This window comes from Pangasianodon hypophthalmus, chromosome 10, assembly GCF_027358585.1.
Source record: "Pangasianodon hypophthalmus isolate fPanHyp1 chromosome 10, fPanHyp1.pri, whole genome shotgun sequence".
NCBI classification, from domain to species: domain Eukaryota; kingdom Metazoa; phylum Chordata; class Actinopteri; order Siluriformes; family Pangasiidae; genus Pangasianodon; species Pangasianodon hypophthalmus.
Genome location: NC_069719.1, coordinates 12,737,194 through 12,752,387, shown reverse-complemented (window position 1 = coordinate 12,752,387; position 15,194 = coordinate 12,737,194). Strand labels below are relative to the sequence as shown.

Here is a 15,194-nt window from a genome sequence, read left to right as displayed (position 1 = left end):
AACCTTCTAACTTCTAAAAGTTTTATGGACATTGACTGTCTTGTCTTGCAAATAGCTAAGATGTGAGCACAGACCGTTCACAACAACTTCACTCAAATAACTCTTCAAAAGCTGTACAAACTGGTGGTTTCTTCTCGAGACATTTACATCTTACATTTCTACAACATATATATATATTTTCAACTCAAATTCAGAAATACAGCTCATCAAAAAATGATCATTTTGTTTCAAAAAAACACATTTTACATTTTTAACAGTATAAACAAATATGAATCCATTCATTTTTTCCCCAAACATCTGCCAGTGCAACTCCTCTGAGGGAATGTGCCATCACTGCAATAATGATTACGCCGACAACTAACAGACAAGTGTATTTAACCTTATTTTTCTAGTTGTAGACATCTCACAAATAACTTCATCTTTAGCTATAAAAAAAAAAAAAACAAAAAAAAAAACATTCATCTGTGAATCTTTTGGATGTACAACCTAAAAATAGTGCAAGTATTTCTTTTAAGAAGTTGGTGATGTGACAAATTAATGTACCAAAATGTCATTACGGTTCATGTTGGCCTAGAAAATTGAAACACAAAGTCATTGGTCCTAAAATTCACATCCTTACAACAGATACACTGAGATCATATCAATGCCTACAAAGGCAGTGCTTTTCTATTTGTATTTCATAAATACTTACATTTTCAACGGTGGTACATGATGTAAATAATAATGCATGGAAAATAAGGACACTAAAACAGACACATGAGGCTCGCCCCTGCACTTTTGTTGCGGTTTTGTCCTTGACCCACAGTGAAATGCAGTCTCTATCATGTTAACAGCACCTCTATGTTATTATGTGTTATTTCAAGAAATCCTGAGGCTGTAATTTTATTAACACAATCAGTGATGTTTTGTTTAAAGCTAGCAGGTTGTTTTAGGACAGAATTTCACATGGGAAAAGCTTTTTCAACTTGACCAATATGATAAGAACATAACACTAAGATAATAAATTAATGACACCACTGGAACTAGCATAGAAAATGCACAAAGTGCAAAGTGGAGGAGAGCAGTGGAGAGCTTGTATACAGATTAGTGTTGTAATGGTCCCTTTTTATCTGCTCCTCCTTGCTGGTTGTGGTGCTCACTAGCCAGACTGTGTGGCTGTGATTGACCAGTCTCATTCCAGTGTGTCACTGTCCTCAGTGAAAAGCTCAGCCAGGTCAGCCACTGTGAACACAGACGCCTCCGAGTGCTTCATGGCTGTGGCACTGTGACTGGAGGTACACAAGAAACGCCATTGTAAGAATTATTAGACACTTTATTATTAGAGGCAAAAATAACCATTACTATTATATACACCAAACTATTACACCCAGTGTAATGAGACGACCCATGAACGCCCTTTTGCATATGCTCACCTTTTCTCTGCTGTTTTCAACATGGCCTGCATGCGCTCCTCAATAGTGGACTTAATCAAGAACCGGTGCACAAAAGTGGGTCTAGGGAACAAAAAACAATGAATAAGAAATTAATGGCTTGTCACATCTGAGGTCAGCTGGTGCCATGTGAAGGCTCTTTATGATTTTTTATTTTGTTATGATGCCCTATGGCATAGTTTCTTATTTTCTCCAAATCTGTGACTTTTCCATGCCCTTTAAGCCACTCATTTGTTGGCGATAGAGTTCAACTGAGATGCCCCAAAACTGTTAGTTATGTTTCTATACAGTGATCTGTAACTTCCATTTTCACCAGAGGTGAGATCTGAATTTAATTCGAATTCATTTTATTTATACAGCACTTTTAAAAGACATACGGTAACACACGGCATAAAATGCATCTATACATATATGGAGAATATAAAACGGAGAGCTTTAGTGTTTGTTAACTGTCCACACTGTTTGTATACCCAGTAGACATTGTATAAGGCACATTCTGGAGCAAACGAAAGAGTGCATTTTGTGGGTAGAAGAATATGAGAATGAACTACAGATGTGTATGTAAACTTTCCCGTGTAGAGATGTGATGATAAGATCCCAACAACTACTAACAAACTGCAGTGTCCCTTTTTAATACTGTTTACAGTGCTGAACACTATTCTTCAATAAACTGTGTCTTAACTGCCTGCACTCCACTGCTTGCACTGCTCTTATTCCTTTTCTTCGAAGGAAGAAAAACGATCAGCTATTTGATCCTACATATATAAGCTCACTTGGTTTGGCCGATGCGGTGCACTCTGCCAATGGCCTGCAGCTCATGTGCTGGGTTGAGAATAGGCTCCACAAGCAGCACGTGGGTAGCCTCGATGATGTTCAGGCCGTTTGACCCTGTGTGCAACGGCAACAGCAGGATGTTGATATTCTCCTCATATTTGAAAGAGCTCAAGTTCTCCTAAAAGGAAATCACAAGCGTACTATCAAGTGGCAAGCTGTTATTGTGAGCTTGATCTCTTAACGTTTGTGCATGGATATATAAAAATAAACGTGCAGACATGGTCACAGCTATGATACTGGCAACAAAGGAATGAATAATTACCTAAATGTTTTCATTCTGAATAGTAGTACTGGCATAAGAGTGTTTAGTGTAATAGTTTTACACACCTGAAATTTATGAATCCCATTGATCTGTGAGAACTCCATGTTGTTATCAAAGAGTGCTTTTGCAATGATATCTAGTACTCCCTGCCACTGAAAAAGATAAAGGACAGAGTCAGATCAAATACCATTGTTAAAATGTGTATTTTCTGATAAGGTCACCCTAAAACCATCTCAAACAATGGTTACCGTAGAGAATACAAGAGATTTAGCTCCTGGGTCAGTCATCTGGATTTTCTTAAGGGCTCGGACGACGGCTTCTACTTTAGTGGAGTGACTTCCCTACGGGATGAAAAAATGTCAAAGGGGGATTTAAAATTTATGTTGCACACAAAACAAATAATAAAAAAAAAAGACCACAAAGCAGTTGCGTTCTTAAGTAATCACAGATTTCATTGTGATTCATAGTAGGAATCACTACTATGATTCCTACTATGGAAGATTGAAGGGTACTGACTTTGACAGGAATTTCCTCGCCCTGGTCTGCAGCCTGGGTGGTGAAGACGTAGGAAATTTCAGTGTGGGAAGTGGTTTGCCTGCAGATAGCACACTTTATAGCTTTCTTTCGATTGCCAACACTGTACTGCTCCACAATGATGGAAATGCACTCATTACAGAAACAGTGTCCACAGGTGAGCACGGCCCACTGTCACACACAAACACACAATTACTCACACGAGCACAGGCAAAGGTGTGACTGCTTTTCAAATGCACTCATATATTACAGTGTGTAATAGTGTAACATCTTACCTCCTGACCCAGAGAGCGAGCACAGATAGGACACGGCTCTGGATTCAGACCTCCTGTTGATTTATCCTGTGACTGAAACAATTGTTGAGTGGAAATATCAGCATAAACTCTATATAGAATATTACATTGAAATTCATAAACTTTAAAGTTACCAGAAAAGACAGGCACTTGTATACTGTTGTAAGCCAATATGTGTATTCAGTGCCCACTATAATTAAACAATACTAATTTGTCCTAGTATATGGTCAAGCAATACAGAAATTTGAGAGAAAAAAAAAAACTAGAACATATAACACATCTTTATTTGTTACCTTCTCCAAATTGGTAAGATAGAGAAACTGTCCAAGCTTTTTCTGTAGCTGTGATTTAGCCACAGCCCGGTCATTCAACAGTTTCACTCTGTTCTGCTCCACCTGAACCCAAAAAAAAACCCCCACACATGCATTTAGCACAGGGGTACAGTATATAATTCAGGTGTGGTGCAGTAGAGGCTCAATTCTACCCACCTCATGTGGCTCTATGATGTGCAGCACTTTAGGTTTGGGCTCATCAGGAAGACGCACACGCAGTCTTTCTGTAGCCATACCCAGCTCATCTATGGCTGACACTCGATCCCTTAACGTCATCCAGTACTCATGCAACACCTGAGGAGCCACATCACATTTATGATCACGATGTAAATTTAGTGGCCATAATGAGTTACAGATGAACAGGCACTAATCTCAAAAAAGGTTAATGATCACTGAGCAGTCAGTCAAAGGGTATCGATGGAACAAAACCAGCTTCAGTCTTTAATTTAAAGTGAGCATGCTGGAATACAAAAATATCCCTCTTTTTTGTTTTAATCAAAATATTTAAAAATTTACACAGGGCACATTAAGAGCACAGAGCACAAAAACACATTAGTACTGCATAGTTGGCTGCTGCAGCTAATTTACCCTTTTGTTCTTTCTCCTAATAAGCAAAAAATATTCAGATATGCAATAAGAAATTTAAACTATTTAAGAACAGTAAAATTAAGAAATCATTTTTCCTCCTCAAACATCACATCTACTTAAACCACCTACTATGGGAACAAAAATGACAGCACTACAAGTACACTTCTTCTCCACTCATACTTCTCCACCACCTCCATCTCTCTTTGCCACCTTGTCTGAAAAAAGTGGCCATCATTAGCAGCTCTCCTCAGACACGTACACCCACCAAGCCTCCTCCTACACATAGCACGACACTTTCTTTATTCTCACCCGTCACTGACACTGATGACTCTAAGCTCCTCCTCACCAGCCGGCCCACCACCTGTCCACTAAACCCCATCCCCTCACATCTCCTGCAGGCCATTTCTACCACACTGATCTCTGAACATAGAGAACAACAAATTGGTCTCCCTTCCCCCATTTCTACCAAAAATTCTTAAACGTGCTACAGTGAATCAAACTACTTCTATATTCTCGGGGACATCCTACACAGGAAAATTAAGAAGTACAATCATTATTAAGCAACGACTGGTGGGATTGACTCTCTTCTCACCTCTTAAACACCAATTTGTTGGGAAAAGTCATGTACTCTAATTGCTTTTTTATCACTGTTATCAGCCTAGTCTCAGAATATATTTCAGCTTGCTTCCCAGAAAATCCTGCCTTGATGAACTCACCCTTTTTGAACAGTGAGCTTCTTCATACAAGTCCCCCAGTCCAAAACAACACTATACAGCCCAGCTTGTTGTCACTACTAACACCAAGGGTCACCAGTAGTTTTGTTGTAACGGTAAATGACCAGGGGCTGTATTACAGAAAGTTCCTATCTTATATCCTGATTTAAGATCTAACAATTGCAAGATAGGAACTCATTAATAAATATAATAACTTTTTTGAGTGTTGTGATTTCTACTGCTGTAACTTAAAAAAAAAAAAAAAAAATCATAGACCCTCTGGCTATTGTTCATGAACCCCCGGACCCTACTCTGAGAGCCACTGCTTTAGATGATATCCATACTTAAATGCGCATTATAATTGTTCGGTACGTGATTTCGAACCTTGTACTCCTTTTTCCAGAACTCAAAGAGCTCCATAAAAGTATTGCCCTCCTCTATAAGTTCAGGGTCCATGCGGCGGATCTTGGCAAAGGATAAGATGGCTTTCAGGGTGCGTTCTGTCTCACTGGCTGCCCGCAGACCGCGGCTAGTCGTGGGAAGCCTGTCGTCCATCAGCCCCTCCTCATCCTCAATCATCTCCTCAAAGATGGCTGTCTGACCTGTAACTCTGTGATACATAATAAATGATTTTAAGGTTTATTCTTAGAGTCTTAAAGATGCGGTCTTTAAGGTCTTGTATGTTATGATTTATTTGAATAATTCAAATGAGTGTTTTTTTTCTTACTTACGTGTGAGAAAACAGTTTTGACTCATAATCTGTGAAGAGTTCGTCAGATTTGCAAAATACACAGCTAAAAATAAAACAGAAACAAAACAATACTTACATCCCATTTGTTAACAGACAGAAATAAAATACTGCACTAGAGTTAAACAATATATAAAGATGATTATCAAACACTCTCTGATTAAGTGAATAAGTGAAATCATTCCAAACCAAATAAATTATCTTACTTGTTGAGTGGAAGGCGCACAGGCCTCAGGTGACAAGCTGTTGCCTCCTCAATGACTTCCTGTGATGGTGGAGCTTCTAGCTCTTTTACAGCATCCTGAACGGTTTTCTGGGATTTCATCAGTTCATCCATCTGAGTGCTGAGTAAAAACTGGAGACCTCGGGCATCCCGGAACCTGAGAATCAAGTTGCTCAGGATGAACTTCGCGAAATAAACAAACAAAAAAAGCTCAAAGTTCAAACGAACTGAGAAGACATTAGGTAGAATTCTTGAAGAACTTCTTCTGAATTACTTGTCAGCCATTGAGAATTTATTGGCTTGCTGTTTGTAGCTGCAGGTAAGCTCGTTTTGAATGCGGCCAACCAAGTCATCATCCATTGAGTACTGAATGGCCTGCTGAATGACGTCCAACCACCAGGGGGAGCGCAGGTTCACCTAAAATAGAGCTGAATCAGAAACCTGTTTGTGCTTGTTTCTTTAAGCAGATCAACAGATCAAGTTCTCAAACATTCTACCTTGCGTTTGAGGTCTCTGATGTTCTGAAGTACAGGCAGGAGGTTCTGCTGAGCTTCTGATACTTCAGAGCTAACCTTAGTCATGTAGTGTTGTTTCAACTGCTCTGCCTAGTTAGAGAACACATGCAGAAAATTTCAGTCAGTCATATGGGTTAAATCTACTTGGTTCAACTTTTGTAAAAGATTTAGAGGTGAACAATCGTTTTTTTCTCAGATCCGCTTTCTAACCTCCTCCTTCAGACGATCATCTCGAAGAGTAGGTGGTATACCAGGATGCTTGGCATTTAGTAGCTCCATCAAATTGTGTGTAGCATGAAGTCTCTATATTTTGAATATAGAAATAGCGTTAAGAAGATTCACAGATGGGGGAAAACGTGGATATTTTCCCCTCACTAAGTATGGAGCAGGGCTATACCTGAACAGAGATAGAGAGCAGGGTTATACCTGCAAGGAGTCTGTTTTAAGCCGATCTTTGTGTTCTTCTGATGATCTAAGCACTTCTCTGTACATCTCTGCTGCCTCAACAAACTCACCTACCAGAGATGTGAGAACATAGAGGACAGAGACGTTTTTAAACAGACCCATATGGACAGAGTAAACTAGGATGGTATTTTAGCACATGGTACCTCTGATAATGTGGATTCCAGCCAAACCATTGAGAGCACACACCAGCTGCCTGTGGGCCTCCTCACACTCAACACGACACTTCTTCTGCAGGGACTTCAGCAGTTCTTCCATCGTCATTGTACTGAACAGGATTTAAAAACGGGAAATGGATATTAGCCATTAAAGCAACCAGAAGGCGGAAAACTGTGTATTTTTTAGGAGTGTTTGAGGGCAAAAAGTAATTAATCCAGACTGAATATTTGTGCTGCCAAACCGAACGCTCCTCACCTTTTCTGGAAGGGCAAAAACTCTCCCCTGACAGCCTGAGGGTGGCAGCAAGCCTGGCGCAGGCGCAACAGTGGGTACAGGATGGTGTTGACTGTGCGTCGGTCCAGGCTGCCCAACTTCAGCGACCAGTCTGAGATCTTCCTCAACTTAAGCAGAGCATCCTGGGAGCAGACCTCATGCTGGCGGTGGTAAAAGTGGCCTTCCACAGGAGAGAAGTTAAGCCAGTGGATCTCTTCTGTCTGAGGAGGAATTTGGATCTGGAAATAATACCAAGATGCAACATATTTAATTCTTTATCATCCATACATCTTCTGGAATTCAGTAGATGTAGATTTAGATCCCTGAAGAGCAAGACAGGTGATGATGGCAAGGAAAAACTCCCTGAGAGAACATGAGGAAGAAACCTTGAGAAAATCCAGACTCAAAAGAGAACACAGTAATAACTGCATTGAAAAGATGCATGTATGTGCATTATGTGAATGGATCCTTGTGATCAGTACAGGACATTCTTTACGATTACAGCAGCAGAGATTATCACAGTCTAATGGAAAACGGCTATTTACATTTACGTTTTTTCCCCATTCATCCAAGCAGTTGATGGCTAACGGACTTAAAGTTAAAGTTAAGGTTAAAGTCTCAACAGTGGCTGACAGTGATAGGATTGGGCCATACCTTACAGTACGTGAAAACACTATATACAGTATCAACAACCAACCTGGTCGATAACATCTTTTTTGGCAGATCGCCACAGCAGCTGGCCAATGACACTGTAGAGTGGCCCTGTGTTTCCACGGCGATATGGTCTATATAGCAGCTGATCCCACCAGTACTTCACCCAGTATGGGTCGACTCCCAGAAACAAGACAAGACCATACAAATCTGCAAAGCATTTCTAAGTCAGTTACTGTTACAGATATCGTGGAACTCAATTCCATTACATTTACTGACAATCTGAGGCTCAGCCTACCTTCTAGACCTCTTTGTACTGGGGTTCCGCTTACACACCAGCGATTAATGGATGTGAGTCGCAGAGCCATCTCGGCAGCCTAAAGACAAAAGGAAGCATACACATGTGCTGGATTCCACTCTCCTTTTAATATAAAACCACATTTTTTTAACCACATCTCCTCCAGCTGCTCTACCACTCCTTTTATAATGGTAGTATGCTGTACATGGTTAGGTCACCTTGGCTGTCGTGCACTCCACCATCTGAGCCTCATCCAAACACACACGCCACCACTCCACAGCCACCAGGGGGCTTGGCACAGCCATGTAGCGTTTCTGGTTACGAAAGCGTCGGCCATCTTTGCTGTTACTATGCGGGAGATCCACATAGTTCAGCTCAGTACGCAGCACATCATAGGTGGTGATAACCACATCCTGCTCTGCCAGGACATGGGGCTGAATGAACCCATGCCTCTTCACACCCTGGTACACCTGAGAGACACACACAATTGATTTTACTATATTCACTCTGAAAGGCAGTATGAAAAGTATGCTAAATATAATCGATCATTTACAATAATATTTACAAGGTACAGAGTACAATGCCACAATGTAAAAAATATGAATTCAAGCATTGCTTATCTGACAGGTTGACAGATATATATATCAGACTCTAGATTGGTTCAAAGTTTATACTCTTTGGTCCTTTCCCTTTAATAGATTTTGACCTGATTTTTCTCCTACTCCTGTTTTATATGTTTCTTTGACAATGTAGTATAATTATTATGTTAATAATATTATATGATAGAAGTGGCATTATTGGTATGAGGCATACGCTAAATAAGAGTTTTTTTTGTGTTAGTGCACAGCACAGAGGACAACACATAGGTTGATAGGCTATGTGCAGATTATTAAGAATTTTGTAATATTGTTTGATGAACAAGTAGGAATAAAGCTGTAATTTTATTTTATTCTGGATTATTCTGAAGTCAGAATAATAATTAATGCTGATTTAATGTTGTTTAATGATCATCTGATAAGGTAAGGTGAAGTGAGATAAGGTAAGATAACACTTTATTAATCCCAAGTGGGAAATTCCAGTGTTATAGCAGCAGACAAGAGAAAATACAGGATATAAGACAAAAGACAAAATAGCAACAGAGGTCTATTAAAATAAATTAAACAATTTTACAAATGTACAAAACTGTAGCAAATATACTGTATACACAAGAGATAACTTGATGATCATGAAGGTAACAAGAATCAGTAACAGGAAAGTCAGGAGAACTTTTTATAGAATTAAAGTAGGTCTCAAATTCAGAATCTGGTATGGTGCACCTGGACATAATATTCTAAGATAACGTTTGGGTAGCGTTCAAAAATTTAGTTCTAAGTAAAGCTCTAATGAATGTCAGGAATATACAGTATGTGCGAAGCTTGTGTGAATTTACAGGATCATTTCTAATTTAAGCAGTACTTGCCAGTACTCGGAGAGAGGAGGAGCGGATGTGCCGGTTGATTTCTTCGACCCACTGATGGCATATGGAACTGGGGGAAATGATAAGAGTGGCTCCAGTGGGAACAGGAGTCATGGCCACTAGGCAGTGTGGGCAGTAGAATGGTGTAGTCTCCAGGTTCTCTTCCTTGTAGTTCACACACTCAGCATGCTGCCACAGCAGACAGTTCATGCACTGCACCCGAGCTTTATAGTCCACCAGGCCCAGTTCCCCACAGATACACTCAAAACGGTAATCGGGTGTATTGAAGGGAACCACAGATGCTCGAATTGGAGGAGGAGCCTCTGCCTGAGAACCTTGGGTAATAGCTGACTCTAGCTGGTGATTTTCATTACTCTCCATTGGCTCTGGTTTAGCATTAGCCACGTGGCAGTCCACTGTCTCTTTCTCGCCATCACCTGAAACCGGGGGCTGGCTGTTCTTTAGGCTCATCTCAATGCTGGGTTTGTCACAGAGTGTCTCTGGCTCTGCTTGTGAATCATGCTCTTGCTTCGGTTCCTCTGTGAGTACAGGAGGATCCAGGCTACACATTGTGTCCTCAGAGTCAGAAGCTGCACTTGAGGAGTTCATAACCACTTCTCGCTCCTGGCCTGAGCAACGACGAGATGTTCTCCTGGGAGCAGCCTCCCCAGTTGACTTTTGCTATAAAAAAAAAAAAAAATACTGACTTTCAATAATACTGAATTATAAATAATATTTTTTTAAATAATTTTTTTGTTTACAAAATATGACTGTTTAAAAAGGAGATACCCATACACCCAATACGCTGTTCAAGAATATTTAAAATACACTTATATAGTAAGATAAAATATAGAAGATCCTGTATGTAGTACAGAATATAATTGTAAATCATTTTTGGCTGGGAATTCTTATATATATATATTTATATATATATAAGATAAGGCAACCTGATTGGTGCTGCCATAATTTTTCACAATGCTAACGTGAAAATACACACTGAAATGTAACGAATACTTACTGGGGTAACAGGTTTCTTTTTCTTTTCTTTGTAGTTCTTTCCCAGCTTGAAGGAGCCAGCTAATCCTCGACCTTTGACCTGTTCCACTAAACCTTCAGTTATAATTTTTGTCAGCGTCTTCTTAATGTGGTTGCGGTTTTTCAGAGGGTCATATTTGTACATAGTCCGGAGGTACGCAAAAATGGCATTGATTGACGCTCCTTTTCTAACCTTCATTTCCTTAATGGCAGTCAGAAGCATCACACGGACAGCTGTTAAGAGCAAGTACGTTCACATTAATACAGTAGTTACCGCCTGTAACACAAAAGCTTTTTATTAAATGTTACTACTAGTAATAATAATAATTTGTTTATTGGACTCATGAAATATTGTTGAATCTGTAGACTAGTAAATATAAATGCAACAAACCATCAATCACAAATATGGCTCCTTACCAGGGTAGGTGATTTTCTCTCTTGGCTTTGCTTCACACTGCTTGATCCTTTGCCTCTCTAATGGGGGAGGAGGAATATAGTAGTTCACTGACTGTCCCTGGAGAACACAAAGACACACTTAAGAAACCAGACATCATTAATGAGGAATCGCACATTACTTGCTCTCCTATAACACGCAAATTATATTATTTATGGAGAATGGAGTAAAATGTGGATGTTTGTAACTCACACTCACACACTCACATTCAGTTCAGGTGAGAGGAACCTGAAAAACCCAAAGGAGACCCAAGTGGACACATGCACAAAACTCCACACAGTGGACAGTCACCCGAGTTCAGAATCAAACCAGGGACACTGGACCTGTGTGGCGTTAATGCTATCTGCTGTGCCACTGTGCCTTCCTATGTTTGTAATTTCAGACACATAATGCATTCCACTTACCACAGGTAAGGTGAGAGTACTCTGCTTTAGGCCTTGGCGAGTGTGACACAAAATAAGGGCCAGCACCTCCACAGTCTTTCCCAGCCCCATCTCATCAGCAAGTATTCCTCCAGGCCAGTCCACCCCAGCCAGAGGAAACTCCCGGATCAGACTAGTTAAAATGGATCATTATGAAGCAGAACATAATGTAAGCACCAGTTTCAGTTAAATGACAGTATTAAATCATGCCTTAACACTGTCCTTGATTGGGATGCACACATATCAGCATACTCTTAAAACTTTCTTACCAGCCCGTGTAGGGGTTATAAAAAAGCTTCTTTCCACACATTGTCATCACTTCCCTCCAAAGGAAATGTAGTTTTTGTTCTGTTGATGAAACAGTTATGCATAAAATGAATTATATCTCAGTACATTCCATCAATATATATCAATACAGACAAATTAAAGGAAAAACCTTAATAAATAAGTGGATAAACATGACAAGCAAAGTTGCTTTCAAACTGCACAATAATTAAGCAATTAACATCCTACCATACACTATGGCTTTTATTAAAATGCTAAGCAGACTCAGGTGACATTAATTTTGGATCGAGATGGCAAGACAAAATGATCTGGGCAACTTTGAAAGATGGATTATTGGGGCACTTCAGTCACAAAGACTGTTCAACTACCTGTGTTTCAGTAGGACCAGTAATTAAAGTGACATCTGCAATTAAAGTGACATCTGCATCTGGGGGTTTCAACTTGTCCTCTTAGAGGGAAGAGTCACTGCAAATCATTACTAAGTTATACTAAGGCACATCAAAGCTGTTCTAGTGGCTCATGGTGTTTTTCCCCTTACTTTATCACCCATCTTTGCATTAACACAATACGAAGCAGAGTGACACGAGTAATAAATTTACCTTGGGAGCATTCACTCTTGTACCTTTCCTTCCTCAGCATCCAGTTGACAGCCTGACTCTGGTACGGCCGGAGCACTGGGATAAGGGCTGGTTGCTGTACGTCAAAGCTTTGGCTCTGATCTTCTTTTTGGTGAACGTGTCTGACGTAGTCATAGAGTTCTTCTACGTTCTGCCGTTCCAGATCAGTGTCACATTCTTCCTCTTCGTTCTCCATGATCTCTGCCAATATTGGGAAATGAGTCAAGTGCTACATCAAGCTTCTATAATGGTATAATGTATATTAAAGTTGTCAGCACAAATTATGGTTGTTTGGCAGCTAATAGGAAGGAAAGGCTACCAGGGATAATGAAGTCATAGAACAATTCCATTAGTTTTTGCAAGAGCTGGCTGGCTCTTCTTAAGCGTCCATTTCCTTCACTGAGGAACTCTGGTCGTCCCAATCCAGACTCCAGAAGAAATATCTTTAGCTGCACCAGAAACATAAATATAACAGAGATTGGGGTTCATCCATATTCAAGGACAATATTTTGGATAATCTACAATGTGGAAACTTCACTCATAATCTACCAAACACTGAATGATTTGTACTCTTCAAATATATACATATAAAAACCTAGTTAATACATGAGTCACTCCAAACACAAATACCTTCACAGATCCTTCTCCAGACAAATGACAGAGCTGTATGACCTTCCTTTTCTGCAGCCAGTCCAAGTCCTCCAGCGATAATCCACCAAAGGAGCACTCAACAGGACAGCTAGTGAGCTCCTCTGAGCTTGTGCTAGCTAGATTTAATGACAGCACATCTCCAGTCTGCTGCAGGCAAAAAGTAACATTTGCAAGCTCGACAGGGACCTTTGGAAAGAGCTCAAACTCTCCAATCAGAGCTTTCCAGCCTGGACCCAGAGCAGACACTGAAGGCACGTTAAGCTCAGTGGTGTCTGGTGAGGAGTCCTGCACGGAGCTTCCTGCTTCCTCTTCCTTCTCCGCAGGCAGAAGGGAGGAACAGCTGAGACCCTCTGCGTTGCTCACATCAGGAACAGGGTCAGGCTGGCAGCTCACAGATGGCTGGGGGAACGCCTCAAGATCCTCAAAACCCCCCTCGGTCCTGCGGTTCTCATGCATGTTCCAGTTCAGTTTATTCTTGGCCTCTTCGTCCATACGGACAGGCGCTGCACGCTTCCTCCTGCTGCTCATGTTTTATGATAGAAGATAGATGAAGAAGCTACAGGAACGGAGAAAGAAATCCAAATGGTCCAGATGGGATCTTTACACTGAAGCACTCTGGCAGTGCTACCCGGCTGACCATTACATCTCACACCGAGGTCCAGATCTGTAAATAACAGAGTGTTCTTGAAATATTTTATTTAATAGCAGAGAGAAATGAAGCATCTTCTTGGTTATAGAGGTTACACCAGACCTTCTACACTAACGCAGCTGTAACAACTGGAAACTACCTCGTTGTAGATAACCCGTGATATTAAATTTGAACGTCGTTGATGAGGATATCTCAGTAAAACATATTATAAATCCTGAATGAGTGATTCTAGGTGTCAGTTAGGTGAAACTATCAGAGTTCCTGCAAGCAGTCAATAACACAGAAAGACTACAGTTACCGTGTTAGCTAGCTGGAGTTAGCGACTACTCAGAGATTATACACACAAAGCAACAAACAACAGTGTGACCTACTCAGCTGTCGGACATTTGTCTTCCGTGCAGAATCACAAATCACTTTCTTTCAGCTTTAGCGAGACTAATATATATTTCATAGCGTTCCGCCATGTTTACAATACCGGAAGTGACGTATGTTTTGGCCCCAAAACAAAGCTCGAGCGTATTCGCGTTCTGACTGCTAGATGGCGCTGTAGATCAGTGTTTAATGAAGCGCCAAACTAGTGAAGAAGCCGAAATGGATGTTTTTGGGTCAGCTATTAGAGAGAGAGAGAGATTTCAGTTCGTTATATACTGCCTTTATAGCTATTGTCCTTAATTTATCTACAACATTTGCATTATTTTTGTTTATTTTAATCTATTCGTATTTTTATTTTACCTTATTTTATTTTGTCTTTTTATTTTATTTCTCCTGCTTTTACTCTAGCCTTCCTTTGTACTCGATTTGGCAGTGCAAATGTACAGTTATTTGTCATGGCAATAAAGCATATGAAAACTGAAAACTGAGAGAGAGAGAGAGAGAGAGAGAGAGAAAGAACGAGAGAGAGAGAGAGAGAGAGAGAGAAAGAACGAGAGAGAGAGAGAGAGAGAGAACGTGTGTCCCTTATAGAAAAGTCAGACAAACTTAATATATGAATTTTACAATTTTTTTTTTTTTTTTTTTTTTTTTTTTTTTTTTTGCAATCCAGATGTGATGTTTCACATGTAATTCACACACAGATTTACTCCTTGAGTTCACGTGCAATTTCAGGGCATAACATAATGAAATGCACCTTCATGCCTTTTTTTCCCACGTGATCACATATTACTCATAATCACATGTGAGAAAAACATGATCACATATGAAATGTAATTCCTGTCTAGGGGTGTGTGTGTGTGTGTTCTATTTTTCAGCTGTGGTGTCCAAATTTAAGGAGATATCTGTAGTTTTGTAATCTTCTTTAGAGAGAGAGAGAG

General features: G+C 40.1%; 1 protein-coding gene across 2 annotated transcripts; it reads right to left on the bottom strand.

Annotated features, from left to right (window-relative positions):
* Positions 1–114: 114 nt before the first annotated feature.
* Positions 115–14,376, bottom strand: shprh (SNF2 histone linker PHD RING helicase). Of its 2 annotated transcripts, XM_026934267.3 has the most exons (30): positions 14,256–14,376; positions 13,215–13,899; positions 12,904–13,033; positions 12,567–12,785; positions 11,952–12,030; positions 11,665–11,815; positions 11,224–11,320; positions 10,790–11,040; positions 9,775–10,452; positions 8,534–8,785; positions 8,316–8,394; positions 8,064–8,227; positions 7,349–7,605; positions 7,081–7,202; positions 6,899–6,987; positions 6,683–6,775; positions 6,455–6,562; positions 6,232–6,374; positions 5,941–6,114; positions 5,718–5,780; positions 5,371–5,596; positions 3,842–3,979; positions 3,647–3,748; positions 3,336–3,407; positions 3,043–3,231; positions 2,775–2,867; positions 2,592–2,678; positions 2,204–2,382; positions 1,413–1,493; positions 115–1,268 (listed from the first exon to the last, which is right to left on the bottom strand). In XM_026934267.3, exons 2-30 carry the CDS (start codon positions 13,761–13,763, stop codon positions 1,172–1,174), a joined length of 4,962 nt encoding a protein of 1,653 aa, XP_026790068.3. In that variant the 5' UTR covers positions 13,764–13,899; positions 14,256–14,376; the 3' UTR covers positions 115–1,171. The 2 variants fall into 2 exon arrangements, with proteins under 2 accessions (XP_026790068.3, XP_053093516.1); XM_053237541.1 differs by lacking the exons at positions 11,665–11,815; positions 11,952–12,030; positions 12,567–12,785; ... (1 more) ...; positions 13,215–13,899; positions 14,256–14,376 and adding an exon at positions 11,467–11,483.
* Positions 14,377–15,194: the final 818 nt, after the last annotated feature.

Excerpts from the sequence above, each read along its gene's own strand:
- shprh (XM_026934267.3), bottom strand. The coding sequence starts at position 13,763 with ATGAGCAGCAGGAGGAAGCGTGCAGCGCCTGTCCGTATGGACGAAGAG. Across the intron at positions 3,749-3,841 it reads ACATCATAGAGCCACATGAG|GTGGAGCAGAACAGAGTGAA; the intron begins GTGGGTAGAATT and ends TTTTGGGTTCAG. Across the intron at positions 3,408-3,646 it reads ATCTTACCAATTTGGAGAAG|TCACAGGATAAATCAACAGG; the intron begins GTAACAAATAAA and ends CAATTGTTTCAG.